This window comes from Hyperolius riggenbachi, chromosome 9 (assembly GCF_040937935.1).
Source record: "Hyperolius riggenbachi isolate aHypRig1 chromosome 9, aHypRig1.pri, whole genome shotgun sequence".
NCBI classification, from domain to species: Eukaryota; Metazoa; Chordata; class Amphibia; order Anura; family Hyperoliidae; genus Hyperolius; species Hyperolius riggenbachi.
Genome location: NC_090654.1, coordinates 36,043,692 through 36,060,948, shown reverse-complemented (window position 1 = coordinate 36,060,948; position 17,257 = coordinate 36,043,692). Strand labels below are relative to the sequence as shown.

At 45.9% G+C, this 17,257-nt stretch overlaps 1 protein-coding gene across 2 annotated transcripts in view; it reads left to right on the top strand.

Annotated features, from left to right (window-relative positions):
• SHC1 (SHC adaptor protein 1) overlaps positions 1-17,257 on the top strand; it is a 66,261-nt gene that overhangs the window by 2,286 nt on the left and 46,718 nt on the right. The window contains exon 2 of one of the 2 annotated variants that reach the window (XM_068252501.1): positions 9,393-9,438. The exons of the other annotated variant lie outside the window; for it this stretch is intronic. Coding sequence (XP_068108602.1) covers positions 9,427-9,438 — 12 coding nt within the window. The 5' untranslated portion in view covers positions 9,393-9,426. The remainder of the gene's footprint in view (positions 1-9,392; positions 9,439-17,257) is intronic. 2 annotated transcript variants of the gene reach the window in all.

Genomic DNA, 17,257 nt, shown 5'->3' with positions numbered 1-17,257 from the left:
CTTTTGATTACCCTGCTACTTGTCACTGAATATATTGCACCTATCTTATTATTTATGAATTATACCCCCTCCTTTTGTCATTGATTGCACCTTCTCCTTCATTGTGTGCCAAAAGTTTCTAATGTGGGGTTTTGGGCGCAGTCAACACTAGTATATCAGTTAAAAAGCATCTCGTTTATTATCTAACAAAATTCATACAGATTGCGGAATAACATGCAGTTTCACATGCAGACTTCCATAATAGCCTGATGTGTTTCACGACCAAAAGCCGCTTCTTCAGAGGCACATGAAATAACACCTACTGTCAGTTCCAGAGCATAAAGTGTTAATGAGGCGGGGCAGATGGGGCACAGAGGCATGTCCCCTGCTCTATGCCATTCCTCTGTGTCCCCTACGCGTTCCTCTCAGCACCCCTGCGCCGCACTGTGACTCGAGCCCAGAACCCCAAATTGGAAACTTTTGGGATATTGTATTGAGTGGAACATCATTGAGATTTGAGGATTTCTACCTTTACTGATTGTTCCTGCTTGCTCTGTTCTAGCACGCGGATTACGCTCCATTCTCTCCCCTTATTGGTCACGTCACTGATTATTCTCTATACTGTCACTTATTGCACCCTTCCTCCTCCCCTTAGGGCTGGTTCACACAGGCTTCTGTACAGCGTCTCGTTCAAACGCCGCCGTCCTTTTTTGCAGGAAAGGGCTGGGATTTGGGTCTGCTGGAAGCAGAAATACAGGCTTTTGTTGGCTTTCAGTGGCTTTTGCAGACATTCAAACGCGACGCCAGCAACAGCAAACTACTTCTAGAAGCTGCATGTTGAGACAAGACGATGGGATCTACTGACAGGCTTTCATGAAAGCCTGCTAAAGCTCGTACTACATGCTACCATTTACTTGCATGGGACAACGCTCATCCCCAGAAAACAATGCTTTTCGCCCTTTGCCCCAAAATGCAGCGTTTAACCACTTAAGGACCGTGCTGTTTTTTGCTGATCTGTGCTGCGTGGGCTCTCCAGCCCACAGCACAGATCAGCAGTGAGGCAGGGCGACCAGTCTTACCCCCCCCCCCCCCCCGTTTTTTCCCCACTAGAGGGATGACCTGCTGGGGGGGTCTGATCGCCGCCGCTCCGTGTGGCCGAGCGGGGTGGGCTCCTCGAAGCCCCCTTCCGCAGCGATATTCCCCCTCCCTCCCCTCCTTGCTGTGGGCGGCACAGGACGGCGATCCAATCAGAGGCCGGGGATCGCCGATCTCCTTTATGGCGCTGCTGCGCAGCAGCACCGTATGATGTAAACAGCGGGGATTTCTTCCCCGCGTGTTTACAATTAGCCTGCGAGCCGCGATCGGAGGCTCACAGGCTGTTCACGGAGACACCCTCCGTAAACTGACATGGAAAGTAATTCCACTTACGGTCTGCCGCCGCCTATCGGCATTAGGCGGTCGTTGAGTGGTTAATGCCCGCAAAGCGCCCGTGTGAACCAGCCCTTAGTGACCATACCTGCTGCTCTGTCTGTCACTGATAACATCTTCTTCCTTATAGGTGATTGCATCCTCTGACCCTAGTGATTGCGTATAGCTGGTAGATGGTGTAATCTCCCCAGTTCTTTGTGTAGTGCATGCTTTGTGGCTCATTCTATGACAATATATGGTGATAAATGATACACTGTAGCCTCAGGCTTCCAGTCACATGATGAGCTTGTACTATGTCATCGAGAGCTTCTCCTTCACTTCCTTTCCATTAGCTGACTCAGCTACATGGTGCTTTTCCAGCAAAATTCAATAGAATGGTGTATGTGAGCCAGACGTGAGTACCGAGTGAGAGATGTCCTGTGCCAGATCTGTGACTGGCTGTTTGGCGTAGGATGAGTCACTGTGGTGGGGGGTAACAGTAAGGTGGGCGTTCAGTCTCTATAATGCAGGGACTACTAAGGTGGTCTGTGGCTGTACAGAACGAGAGACCCTGATTCAATGAACATCAGCAAACAAAAAAGCTTTCAAAATAAGTTGTTCCAGTGTACTTTCAGTTTGGTATTACTTTTAGGCACTTTTTTTCTTGCTGAAGTGCTTAAAATATACTTTATAGCTACTGTAAGGTGAGAAATGTTAGCTGAATCATGGGTTATTTGGACGTGTGTCAGTTGCTAGGGGGTAAGTATATTGCTAGGAAGTGAGTGTATCTTGTGGTGGTTTGTATGATGCTGATAGTGGTACAGTAATAAGTTTTGTTTAGATCTCGCAGTACATGCAGTAGAAGGGCGTGTGTTGGCTGAAATAGTACAGGTGGTTAAAGGGTGTGTGTTGTTTGTATAGTGGTGGTAAGGAATGTGAAGGCTGTACTGTACATGAAATAATGGGGTGTGTTTTCTGTATTATACAGATGGTTGTAGTGTTTTTGTGTCTTTAGGCTGTGTAGTACTTGTAGTAGGTTCCATAGTACAGATGGCAATGCAGTATGTGTAGGCTGGTCATAAACATGTAGAAGCAAATAATTCCATTTGCATGCAAATTCTAAGCAATGAAGAATTGGGACAATCAAATCCACTCCCTGCTGTTCGAATCTTGATTGGCCTCCGTCCAAGCTGCATATGGTGTGCATAAAATTTGCTTGCAAGCATCTCAGTCGCCATTTCTAGTACCACTATTATTAGGCTGTGGAAGTAGTACAGGTAGTATAACAGTACATAGGCTGTATAGCACAGGTGATGGCACAGTTTGTGTATGCTATAGAGTACATGTAGTATTATGTTTTGTGAGTACATGCAGTTATGATTTGTGTGTAGACTGTATAGTACAGGTTTCAGTGTAGTATTAGGCCTCTTTCACAGTGGGACGTTGAGTTTGATGCGACGTTAAAGTCGCATAACGTGCCCCTAACGCAGTGCATGTAGGTTATGACGATGGACGTTATTTTGCACTGCGTTATGTGTCTCTTGGTGCGACATTTTCGTCGCCTACTGATGGAATGAAAACGGCGCATGTATTACATTAAAAAAAAAATAAAAAAAAAAATTACTGAGCATGTGCAACACACAACGCAGCAAATGTATTGCTAAACGCACAGCATGCAGCACTTTCTAAATATTGCTACAAGTTACACACAACGCGTGCACTGTGAATGTCGCACAGACTTTGTATTGCTGTGCGTTAGTCTGCGTTATAATTTTTTGTAACGTGCGACTTTAACGTCGCACTGTGAAAGAGGCCTTAAGATGTGCATAGTCTGTATGGCGCAGGTTATATTGCAGTGGGTGAAGGCTGTCCAGTACATGTAGCAGTAAGATGTTTGTTGGCTGTATAGTGCAGTAAGTATACACTGTGTGCTATTGATTAGCAATAGCTTTTGTGGTGTGTTGTACAGAGTAGACAGCTCTATGATGGTGGTAGAAGGAAAGAGTATGCATTTTAATATAGTACAGGTAGTAATGAAAATCATGTAGGTTGGGTAATACAAGTAGTAGCAGAAACTGAAGGGTGTAGGATGTATAGAGTAGTGCTACGTACACACATGCGACAACGATCGTTCGTTGAGAACGACGAACAAACTTTTAATTGATGAAAGAACGACCTAAGTAAAGTTAGTTTTAAAATGTGTGTAGCGATCTGATCGTTAGAACGAACGTTACATCACGTAAAGCAACTATTGCGCTTGCGCATAAAAATGAGAAGTTTCATGGAGAAATAGCGAAATGCGCATGTCAAGCCTAGTACGAACGACCGTTTCCAACGATGTACTACTTTTGCAAACGATCGTCGTTGGTAAAAATCCGCCAAGCTAGATCGTTCGTTTTTAACGATCTAGCTCGTCCGTCGTTAGACTTAATGATCGTTGGTTGCTTTTTTTTAACGATCGTTGTTTGAAACGATCGGGGAACGATAGTTTCAAACGACTATAGTCGCATGTGTGTACGCACCTTAGGTGATAAAGTAGAATCCCATTATAGTAAACTCCAAAGGATCAGGAAAGTAGTTTACTATATCAGAAGTTTACTATATCAGAATTGGGCACATTTGCTGCGACCTGAGCACTGAGTTTCCCATATCCAGAGGTTAACTATATCAGAGTTTACTGTAACAAGATTCTACTGTAGTAGGTAGTGTGTACACAGGTTAAAGTTGTGTTTTGACTTTTTAGTACAGGTAATAGAAGCCAGGATGTACCGGTATGTAAATTTTTACAGTACTGGTATTGAGAGTTGGCTGTATAGTGCAGGTAGTGAACTATTCAATTATCTTTTGCCAATCACTCACCTATTTTACCACCTCCAAGAAGGTCAAGAGATATTGAATAGTATGAGAAGATCGTGTAGGTAAGCCCCCATGCTAAATAGAGGTGGTGAAATTGGTCAGTGATTGTCCAATCACAATTGAAAGTGTGTACAGGCGTTATGCCAGATACATACCATGCAATTTCTCGCCAGATAGATGGTCCAGTAGATCATTTCCGACAGGTCGGATCCGATTTCTGATCGTTTTTCTGAATGATTTTATATAGATCGGAAAATTGATCAGAAATCAAATTGGACCTGTCGAAACTTATCTATTGAACGATCTATCTGGCAAGAAATTGCATGGTGTACCATGCATTAGGGTGTATATAGATTGTATTATACAGGTATAGATTGTATTATACAGATACCAAAATGCGATCACCAAGAAAAAATCCTCCTACCTATCACAGGAGATCGCAAAGGCCGCCAACAGACCAGCCCAACTATTCCGCACAGTTGATAGACTATGTAATCCATCCTGTCTAAAACCCACTATAACTCCCTCAAAGGAGCTATGTGAGAAATTTGCCTGCTACTTTGCTGACAAAGTATCTTCTATTCGGTCTCTCATTCAGTCCACAGCACCCAAGACTCATGCAACTAATGGAAATAGCTGCAAAAACAACCTAACACCCTGGACTGATTTCAAAAGTATTAGTGAGGAAGAGATCTCAGACACCCTCTGTCGTCTCCACCAGACAACCTGCGACCTGGACCCTGGACCAACTAAACATATGCTGAAATGCCCTGACCTGCTTGGTCCAGCATTTCACAAAATAGTAAATTGCTCTCTGCAAGCAGGGAGGTTTCCTACCTCTCTAAAAGAAGGAATCATCAAGCCCCTTCTCAAAAAACCTTCCATGGATCCAGATGCTATGAGCAGCTACAGACCTGTCTCCAACCTCCCCTTCTTAGGTAAAGTTATTGAAAAGGCTGTCTATCTGCAACTTGAAACCAGGCTGTCAGTAAACAACATCCTGGACCCTCTACAATCTGGCTTTAAGAAACACCACAGCTGTGAAACAGCCCTCATCCAAGTCTGCAACGATCTGCTCATGGCAAGGGACAGAGGGGAATGCTCCATCCTAATCCTGTTGGATCTCTCAGCTGCTTTTGATACAGTTGACCATGAAATCCTGCTTAACAGACTGCAGGAGTACTGTGGCATCAGTGGATCAGTCCTCCAGTGGTTCAGATCATTCCTGACTGACAGAACACAGAGAGTATCCCTAGGACCTATAATGTCCAAACCTGCACCTCTACAATTCGGAGTGCCACAAGGATCAATCCTATCCCCTCTGCTGTTTGCAATCTACATGTTGCCACTCGGTACACTTATCCAACGACATGGCCTGACGTACCACTGCTACGCCGATGACACACAGCTATACCTGTCCTTCAAACCTGGTGGAACAGACCCTACCCCAAAAATAAACTCTTGCTTAGCTGAGCTTCAGGCATGGATGAATGATAACTGGTTGAAACTGAATGCTGACAAAACTGAGGTCCTGTTTGTCCAAAGCCAGTGCTCGCCATCAAAACAGCTCTATCCTAAAGCAACACCAATCAGGATTGGGAATTCAGACATAAACAGCTCCAACCTTGTGCGCAGCCTTGGCGTACTAATCGATGGGGAATTGAGTTTCAGAAACCAAATTTCATCTGTAGTTAAATCTTCCTTCTTTCATCTGAAGAACATTGCAAAGATTAAACATCTGATTCCCCCAGAGGATCTTCAAACCCTAGTCCACGCCTTCATCACATCACGGCTGGACTACTGCAATGCCCTTTATGCTGGCCTCCCCAAAAAAGACTTGCGTCGCCTGCAATTAGTGCAGAATGCTGCTGCCAGATTGCTAACAAACCAGCCTTGCCACTGTCACATTACACCGATCCTTCGCTCACTGCACTGGCTACCAGTAGAATGGAGAATACTCTTCAAGATTGGACTGCTGACATTCAAATCCCTGCACAATCTGGGCCCTGGATACATGAAGGACTTGCTGAAGCTGCACCACACCTCTCACAACCTCAGATCAGCAAGTTCTATAAACTTGGTCACTCCCAGAGTGCACCTCAAAAAATCTGGAGACAGAGCCTTCTGTCATGCTGCCCCTACTCTTTGGAACTCCCTACCACACCCAGTAAAGACAGCACCATCCCTGGAGCTATTCAAATCCAGACTGAAAAGCCACCTGTTTAGCCTGGCATTTCCAGATTTATAAAATTCTTCCTCTGTACCACGATGGTCGGAGCCATGCTTATGCGCTTTGAGTCCCACGGGAGAAAAGCGCTTTACAAATGTTATTTGTTGTTGTTGTTGTTGTTGTTGTTGTAAAAGCATTTGTATAGTACAGGTGGTAGAAGAGTGTGTAATGCTAGGTACACACTATTAGATTTTCTGGCAAATTAACTGTCAGATCGATTATTTCCAACATGTCCGATCTGATTTCCGAGCATTTTCAGATCGATTTCCTATTGAACTGAACAGAAAACTGGTGGAAATTGATTGGAAATAATCGATCTGACAGTAAATCTGCCAGACAATCTCATAGTGTGTACCTAGCATTATGTCTTGTACAGATGGTAGCATGGAATGTGTAGGTTGTATAGTACTGTTATTATTCATGTCTGTAGGCCATACAGTTTAATTAGTAGGGTGTGTTAGCTGTACAGTAGTTAGTAGGGTGTGTGTTGGCTGTACAATAGATAAAACAGAGGTCACTATGGTGGGGATAGGAGAGTGTGTAGGATATTTAGTGCAGGTAGCTGTTGGGAACATTTAAGATGAAGAAAATACATAGAAGTCATAATTATGATGAGGGTAGTATTTAGGGACGGTTAAAATTATGCAAATTGATGCAGCTTGAAAAATGGAGCCATTGAATTCCACCTTTGTGGTCTTCAATTGGTCCATTTTCAAGTTGCATAAGTTAGCATATGAGATTTGCATAATCTTTCATCAAATCGAAATGACTTGCATCTCATTGACTATCTGTAGTAGGGCTGATTAATTTTGTGCAGAATAGGTCATATTAGTGAGTTTGCAGACTGTAAGGGTGCCCATACATTACTCTGTTTTTGGCATCGATATCTGTCTGATTCCATTATAATCGAACCTGGCAGAGATTGACTCTGGCCACCCAATCGATTGTTTCAACCGATTTACAGCCAAATTGAATCAAAACAATCTGGCATGCTGGAAAAATGTCAGTTGAAGCGGGTGGAATGGGTGCACAGCAGCAATGGCAGTCAATGTCCAGACAACCGATGGACCCCTGGCCAGTCCCCCGCCCCCCCCCCCCCCCCAGTTCATGTGTACCCCCGGGGAGTTTCGCACGGTCACCTGTCACACCAGCATGGCTCCTCGCTCCCTTCTGTGTCCAGAATCTTTTGGAATTGCCATAGCAACAGCCTGTGCCACGTGACATCAACTACATGCGCGGAGTCACATGGTACAGGCTGTTGCAATTCAAAAAGATTCCGGACAGAGGAGGCGAGGAGTCAGGTGAGCCTGCAGCACTCACTACGGGGGTGGGGCGGGCGACCCATTAGATGGGGAGGGGGGCCCAGCGGCTGGACGCAGCTTTAGGACGATTTCCTGTAGATTTCATGCTGAAATGTGTCTGCAGTGTGTGGGCGGGCAATGGATCCCTTTCTGATCAGATTTGATCAGGCATCTATCTGATGGTTGTTCTGGTGGCCATCGTCTTAATGTATGGCCACCTTTAGTATAGGTGGCAGCTGGCACTGTGAATTGGGCATAACTCTCAACTTTTTGAAGTAAGAAAGAGGGACACTTAAACCACACCCCTAAACACGCCCCGACACACACACACCATAAATATTTTATATGAAAAACTAGTAAACCCAAGCCCATTTAAAAACGGGCTCTAGGTCTTTTTTCTACCGCCGCCAGTGCGCATGTGCACGCACCCAGCGCGCACCCTCCTCATCCACCCTCCCAGCGCGCACCCTCCTCGCCCACCCTCCCAGCGCGCACCCTCCTCGCCCACCCTCCCAGCGCGCACCTTCCTCGCCCGCCCACCCAGCGCGCATCCTCCTCACCTGTCCATTCACCCAGCGCGCACCCTCCTCGCCTGCCCACCTAACCACCCAGCGTGCACCCTCCTCGCCTGCCCACCTAACCACCCAGCGTGCACCCTCCTCGCCTGCCCACCCACCCAGCGTGCACCCTCCTCGCCTGCCCACCCACCCAGCGTGCACCCTCCTCACCTGCCCACCCACCTAGCGTGCACCCTCTTTACCTCAACACCCACCCACCCAGCGCGCACCCTCCTCGCCTGTCCACCCACCCAGCGTGTAGTGTACCCTCCTTGCCTGCCCACCCAGCCCGCACCCGCCTACCCACCCACCCACCTCGCTCGCTCGCTCCCTGGTCCCATCCAGCTGTTCGGACGCAGCGACACAGGGAGATTATTATAGTTGTTTTATAATTCAAACCACCCTTGTCTTTTCTATTATTAGTAGTTTTGTCTTCAAAATAACATTTGAAAATAAGAAAAATATCAATTTAAAGGATGGGGATGAAGTTTAGAGTCATTTACGGTAAACACCGGTTTCAGTAGAAAAATGCATATATTTACAGAAATCTTTTCATCAGTCCTGAAAGTGGGACAAATAAGGAAAGAGGGACAGGGTTCCCAAAGAGGGACTGTCCCTCCAAAAGAGGGACAGTTGGGAGCTATGATTGGGTAGTAATAAAGTAACAGCAGCATTATCATTGGAAGCTGTTGGGAGTCAGATAATACATTGCTCCATAGGCAGTTCCTGGGTCTCCCCCCTCACTCCAGACATTCCCTATTTGTCCAGGCCCGCTCTGAGCTCGGAATGAGGGAGGTGTTAGTGATCTTATCTTGTAGTACTGATGCAGGAAGTGAGTGTGAATAGTGTGTGTGTGTGTGAGGAAGGTGAGTCCCAGGCTGTGCTCATGTTTTCAGCTTTCCTTCCTCCTCTTCTCTCCCTCCTTCCTCGGCTCTCCCGACTCCACTTTCACTTGTAATGATTTTTCCGAGGGAGAGTTTTTGTGTGTCCGTTCTTAATGATTCATCTTTTGCGTACTTGGTTGTGTTCTCCAAAGTAACTCTTGTTGTCACTGCCATGCAGGTCGTAGAAGAGCAGGCCAGTGTGGGTAGCTGCGATGGAGTATGTGGTAAGCACAAGCGCCCCCTCTTGCCCTGGTGTTGGTGGTGGCTTTGTGCTCTTTCTTTTGAGGTGATTTTGGTGGAGGGCTTTTGCTCTCTGGTCTTCCTGCACTGAATTGGTCAATCTCTCAGGTGTGGCTATGGTTAGAGAGGTGATTTCATGTTTGGGTTCACTGTGAGAGATTAGTCCTGTGCAGAAAGTCAGCCATACATTGTATACTGCAGTCATTCCATCACCAAATGATGCAGAGAGTCTAATACATCCCCTAACGTCAGGTTCCTAATAAGTCATAAAGGAAAAGGAATTTTAGATAATATTATTATTATTATTATTATTATTATTATTATTATTGATATATAAAGCGCCAACATATTCCGTGGCGCTGTACAAAGTAATAAACAAACATGGGGTACATAATAATACAGACAATGATGTACAACAATATACAAGATACATAATTAGTGACAAAATACAGAATTGGTAATGACAGTGATAAAAGTAACATGATGAATAAAATGTATAATGATTTCCAAGACACAAAAGGGGGAGAGAGCCCTGCCCTTGCGAGCTTACAATCTAAAGGGAATGGGGGGGGGGGGGGGGGGGGTCATAGATGAAATCAATTCAGTTATTCAATTCATACATTAAATCAATTAAACAATGGAAACTGAGTGTGAACATTTAGGGCCCGTTTCCACTATCGCGGAACCGCCGCGATGCCGTAGTTTCCCCGCACATGAATCGCACGGGGAAACTCTGCCATAGGGGAGAATGGTCGCCGCCGGCTGAATCGCTTGCGGTACCATTTCGGCCGGAACCCCCCACAGAATTAGCTCGGAAGGCTGCGATTCCCATAGCCGTGCACGGCTCATGGGATTCGCCTGCGATCCCGCTGACCTGGAAGAGCGGCCGCGCAGACGCAGCACCGCTAAAGTGGAAACGGGCCCTTAAGGTGGCTATACATCTCTTGACTTGGCGGCCAATCCACTAACTGATTCTATAATTATCAAATCAGATGAAAATCTGTGACGCCAAGAACATGCCCGATCGACAATGTGACCAATTTCGGGCTGAAGTTGGTCACATGTATCATTCGGTCCTGCTGCAAGATGTCGGGCCGTTGTGATCGATCAGGTTGCGGAGGTAATGGCGAGGGATATCGAGATAATTGACAAACGCAACGATTCGCCCAGCACCATTCCCCATAGTGTATAAATATACCCCCGTGTGCATTTATGCATTACCTGTCCCGTGTCGCCCACCGTGCAGTGTCCATCCGTCTTCCGAATCCCCCACCCTTCCATTGGCCGTATACATGCCACCGAATACACCGATGGCATCTATAGCGCTAATGAAAGAGCGCATGGTGGGTGACACAGGACAGGTGATGTACAGATGCACACACAGGGCGGGGGGCACATTTATACACTAGGGGAGCAGCAGCGAGGCGGCAGACTTGGCTGATTCCTGAGCGATTTCATGCTGAAATCAATCTGTAATCGGCCTGCAGTGTATGGGCGGCCAACAGATCTATCTCTAATCCAGATTTGATCAGGGAGAGATTTGTCTCTTGGTTGAATCTGCCCATCATTGCCTGATGTATGGCCAACTATGAAATCCATCTGATCTACTGAAACAACCGGATTGGATAAATATTTGCTGGTCACGGTATCTGTGGCCAGTTAGGCGTTTGGAATTCTGCTGCAGAGGATTTAGACCTTTAGGCACACTGCCCTTTAAAGGTAATTTTCGAGCTACGGGTCCCAGCAAGCCCACAACTGTCAGTCTTTAACTCCTTTCTGCCCAGATTCAGCAGTTGTGGAACGCTAAGGTTTTCATGCACGTTTTCTGCATAGATAAATGCTAATCGAATGGACTAGTTCACACTTAAAGGACACCTGAGGTGAAAATAAACAAATAAAATAAACAATTGCATCTATCTTCCTTCTCCTAAAAATGACTTTTTAAGATATTCAACAGTTTTAATTTTTAAATCTAATTTTTAAGTTTTAACAGTTTTTTTATTGTTTTTGCTTAATGACACATTAATTGAAGTATGCCAGAGGTAAAATCTATGAACTTTTGACCCTTTTTATCTCGTTCCTGCTCTCAGAAGCCATTTTCTACTAGGAAAGTGTTTTATAGTTGGAATTTCTTATCAGTGAGGGTCACACTGTAGTCACTTCCTGTCAGGAGTCAGGACTGAGTCAGCCAATTACATACCTGATATTTAACTCTTTCAGGCAGAGAAAGGAAAAAAAAGGAACACAGCCTAGTATTTGTGTGCTAGGTACTGTACTCACACATTTGTACTGGTTGAACTCGATGGACGTATGTCTTTTTTCAACCAAAATAACTGTCTATCTCATCATGTCACGTCACCTCGGGTATCCTTTAAATTTGTTTTTTGCATGCAGAAAAAAAAAAACTGACGGCAGTGAAGCACTGTGTGCATTTTCACATTAGCTTCCATGAAAAGTCGGGGACGTTTTCCCACATGCAGACACACATGGGGCTTGATTCGCTACACATATCACCGCTTAACAGTGCGAGTTAGGTACTGTTACACGAGCTAATGCATCAGCGTGCCTTAATTGTGTCCCTGCACACTACATGCGCTATTGGCAGCTTAGCGAGCGTAATCGGGGAGCGGGAACTCAGCGCATGCAATGCTGCTTCATTGCAGCATAGCGAACGCTAGTAACTTAACGTCGCCTCCACTCCTCCCGCCCTGAGCCCCAAGGGGTCCATTCACAAAGGATCTAATCCCCGCGCTCTGATAGGCCCAATAGGTGCTCTGTCACTTGACAGACAGCCTATTGGGCCAATCGGAGGACTGATGACACCCAGTGCTGACTGCAGTTAAATTGCAGTGCGAGGACAGAGTGCAATTTTTAAATGCTTACAGTCACACAAAAAAAATGCGTTTTTACCTATAAAACCCTGGGAGTCTCCGGCTGTACGTAGTTCCTGTGATGGCAAAGAGGAGGATGGCTACAAGAAGTAGCAGAGAAGTACCTTAAAGAGGAACTGTAGCGAAAATCTTACAATTTAAAATGCATACAAATAAGAAGTACATTTCTCCCACAGTGCGAGACAAACATTACTTTTCTCCTATGTTGCTGTCACTTACAGTAGGTAGTAGAAATCTGACATTACTGACAGATTTTGAACTAGCCCATCTTCTCATAGGGAGGTTCTCGGGGTTTTCTTTATTTTTAAAAGTACTTAGTGAATGGCGGTTGCTCCATCCAACTGCCAAAGAAGTGTGCGGTGAGCAGCGAGGCTGGCCAGCATCTTTGTATTAATCATTTTCAGGGAATGTCTTTATAAAGAATAAAGGCCATGCTGAGCATCCCCCATGAAGTGATGGACTAGCCCAAAACCTGTTAGTAATGTCAGATTTCTATTACCTACTGTAAGTGACAGCAACATAGGAGAGAAGTAATTTATGGCTCATTTTACTCTGAAAGAAATGTACTTCTTGTATGCGTTTTAAATGTTAAGATTTTCGCAATAGTTCCTCTTTGACTGTGCAGAACACACAGACGACACAGAATTGTCAAGCGTGTAAAATACATGAGAATCATTAAAGGGGCACTATGGCGAAAAATTGTAGAATTTAAAATAAGTGCAAACATAGACAAATAAGTAGGTTTTTTCCAGAGAAAAATTAGTCATACATTACTTTTCTCCTATGTTGCTGTCACTTACAGTAGGCAGCAGAAATCTGACAGAAGCTACAGGTTTTGGACTAGTCCTTCTCTTCATAGGGGATTCTCAGCAGTGCTTTTATTCTTTATAAAGATATTACCTAAAAAGGATTTAAACAATGATTCAGGCCAGCTTCCCGGCTCGCTACACAGTTTTTTGGCAGTTGGACAAAGCAACTGCCATTCACTAAGTGCTTTTGAAAGTAAATAAATCCCTGAGAATCCCCCATAAAGAGATGGACTAGCCCAAAGCCTGTCACTTCTCTCAGATTTCTACTACCTACTGTAAGTGACAGCAACATAGGAGAAAAGTAATTTATGGCTCATTTTACTTTGGAAAAAGTGTACTTCTTATTTGTATATGTTTGCACATATTGTACTTTTTACAGTTTTTCATCATAGTGCACCTTTAAGTTGCGTTTTTCATAACACATTAGTGTGGCCACGCCCTAAACATTTCACTGTTTATGGTTTCGGCCTATCTGTAGTTGTGGAGCCACAGGTGCCAGTGTTGCCTCCCTGTGACCTGGTTCTGTTGGACTCAAGATCTGTGAAGCTGAAAGGTCCATATATTGCGGTCAGCCACTGTTGTTGTTGGTTAGATGACAGACCCAAACAAATGTCAATAGTGACTTACAATATCCGTACCGGGGAAATGGAGGACACCAGAGGTGGGACATAGTGCTTGAAGAATTACAAGTCTCAGAGAGCTTAGTAAGTGTGGCAGGAGAAACAGACCCATGTGACTATGCTCAAGTTGCTACAAGCAGTGTTTTGTTTTTGTTTTTCCTGTCTTTTAAGGGCTCTTTCACATCTGACAACGCGAACAGGAGCCGTTCTCCTGCACGCGTTGTCTGCCTGCGGCGTGCCGTCGGGTATCTGCGGTGCGACGCAATCAGCGGCGGTAGCTGGTAATTAAACCCGACGGAAACCGCCGGCTCGCGGGTGCGTTGGAGGAAAAACTGCGCCGGGGTGCGTCGGAACCGCAACGCATCGAAACGCAGCGTCGAGTGTGAAAGGTAAAATGAAAGTCTATGGACTTTCATCTTACCTTGGTTAACGCAAACGGCTTCCGTTTGCGTTAACGCAGAAAGTCTGCCCTAATGTGAAAGAGCCCTAAGACTTGTTTAAAATTGCGTACATAAGTGGTTTACAGAGTTTCCTAATCTTTTCCATAATGTGACTTAATGCCACAATTTAATTTTAAGCATCCATGCTGTTTCTTTATAACTGCCCACTTAGAGGGTGCCCAGTAAGAAAAATCTAGTTCTTAAAGGATACCAGAAACCTGCTAAATGCCCTCCGGCACCCTCTTCCTGGGCGGCCGGGCCGGGCATCACTGCACCTGCACTGGCCCGGCTGCTCACGTCTTACAGCGTGCGGCTGCAGCCAGGAGCGCTCTGCGCATGATGTCACTATGACGTGGTACGCATGCACAAAGCGCTCCCGGCCACAATCGTGCGCAGCCGGGCCACAGCAGGTGTCGTGATGGCCGGAACAGGAAGAGGGTTCCGGAGGGCATTTAGGAGGAATGGAGGGCCAGAATGGAGAACTGGGGGAGCGGTGAGCAGCAGGACAGCTCACACCATACATGCCTGCTCCTACCCGGTTCTTTTATTAATTTGGGCTCTGGTATCCTATAAAGAGAACCTGTAAGAAAAAAAAGGTCCATGGGGGTACTTACTTCGAAAGAGGGAAGCCTTTGGATTCTGAGGTTTCCCCCTTTTCTTCTGTGCAGCCCAGGCCCAGCGCTGGGACCCCTGGACGGCAATATTTACCTTTGCCATCATTCGTAGGTGCAGTACCATCTTCCTCCTCAGGTTCCAGCCGCAAATAGCCATGCCTAATTGGGTCCGCTGTACTGCGCAGGCACGGCCGTACTGTGCAAGCATAACCGTGCCTGCGCAGTAAGCTGGAGCTGCTCGTGCATCCATCAGAAGTGCCCCCAAGGGTACGCACACCTCATGTTACGGGCCTGGGTAATCGAAGACACTATACATGCTGCTTTCATGGGGTGACTGGACTACCTAAATCATACAGGATGTGTTACAAGATAAAACTCCATTGTTAAACTGTCCAGACGCACGTCGGGCCTCAGACTGCTGTTTTATCAGCATTTCATCCTTCTGGGTGAGTCATTTAGCTGCAATAGTGACTGTGCATGCTGTCCACACATCACAGAATCATTGAAGATTGCAAGTAGCCTCAGAGATGACTCAGTACAGCGCCATGGAGTATGTTGGAGCTTTATAAATCAATAATAATCCTGAAGGTAGGGGCACGCTAGAGTGATCTCAGCTGTGCTTTGGGGTTGCCCGTGATCTTAAAAAGCGCTATGCCAAAGAAAGTGTATGCAGGTGAACCCACTGGAACAATTGTGATTAGGCCAAATCTCAATAGTGGGTTCTGTAGCATTTTTGGAGTGTTTGCATTCAGGGCTGTGGAGTCGGAGCAATTTTGGGTTCCCGGAGTCAGAGTTGGTGGTGTCATAAACTGAGGAGTCAGAGTTGGAGTCGGAAGATTTTTGTACTAATGCCACAGCCCTGGTAAGTTTAGACTAAGGAGTTGGAGCCATTTTGGGTACTGGGAGTTGGAGTCGGGGGTTTTATAAACTGAGGAGTTGGAGTAAACAGAGTTTGTGTTTACGATTCAATGTTAAAGTGTAACTGATATGGGGCAGAAGAGAAAATTATACATGCCTGGGGTTTCCTCTGGCCTGAGCGCTCCCTCAACGTCCTCTGCCGCCTCTCCGTTCATTTGCACTCCCATGGCCAGGAGCATCCAGGCGCAGAATGATTCCAACGATGGGAGTGCGATGTGGGTGCACACGGTCACAATGTGCCTGCGCAGTTTGCCCCAGACCGGTGGTCTTACCGGAACCGATTGCAGACGAACGGCGAGGCGGCGGAGGACGGCAAGGTAATGATCAGGCCGGAGCGGGCTGGAGGAAGCCTCAGGTATGTATACATTTTCTTTCCTGCCCCTTCTCAGGTTTACTTTAATTATAGAAGCACTCAAAATAGCTTTTCAGTCGCTCCTATAAAGCAATTTTTTCAGTGCTTTTGCTACCCGGAGCTACCAGCTGTAGCCAAAATCCACTGCAAAACCAATCAGATTGTAAGTCGGTCATTGCAATCGCTTTACAAATCGCTAGCACTAAAGTCAAATCTTTTGTAAAAGCGCCAGAAATAGCTCTGGAAATCACTTTACAAACGCTGGCAAAAATGCTGAGTGGGTCCCTATCTTTCCAGATTTTGTTGAGATCTAGATTGTATAGCAGGTATAGGCAAACTTGGCCCTCCAGCTGTTAAGGAACTAAAAGTCGTACAATGCATTGCATGAGTCTTGCAGCCACAGTCATGACTCATAAAGGGAACTGCATTGTGGGACTTGTAGCTCCTTAACAGCTGGAGGGCCAAGTTTACCCATGCCTGTTGTATACTCCACACCAGGGGTCAGAAACCTTTTTGGCTCAAAGAGCCATAAACGCCACATATTTTAAAATGTATTTCTGTGAGAGCCATACAATATGTTTCAAACTGGGATAGTAGCAGCAGAGGGCTCACATCCTGTTGCCATGGTGATGTGTATACAGTTGATCCACTGGGCAGCGGAAGTATCAGACACGTCTTCAGCTTTCCTTGGGTTTTAGCAACAACAGCAATTTCCCCTGAACGCTAGACAGGAGAAATACCAACTAACCGCTTCTACAATTAGCTAGCTGACCTGGGGCTTGCTTCCCTTTGTTGCAGGGATCTCGTCCTACAAAGTCACTGGACCTGACAGGGTCCAGAGTGGGACACTTGGAGCAGCTGTTCATTTTGGGGTGAGCACGAGTAAGTTAGCAGTGCATGCTACAGCAGTAGTGTGCCTACTTTGAAAATTTTACTTGCGCTGCCACACTAAGCTGTGCTGCTTGAGCAGTGTAGCTTAGTGAATCAACCCCTACTGATTTCTCTGTGAGCCAAATGCAGCCATCAAAAGAGCCACATCTGGCTCCTGAGCCATAGGTTTCCTTCCCCTGCTCTTCACTATACTTTAAAACCATTCTCTCCCTCAGGCAATGGCATGGTGAATAGCATACGGCTTGACCAAAATTGCCCTTGTAGTCTG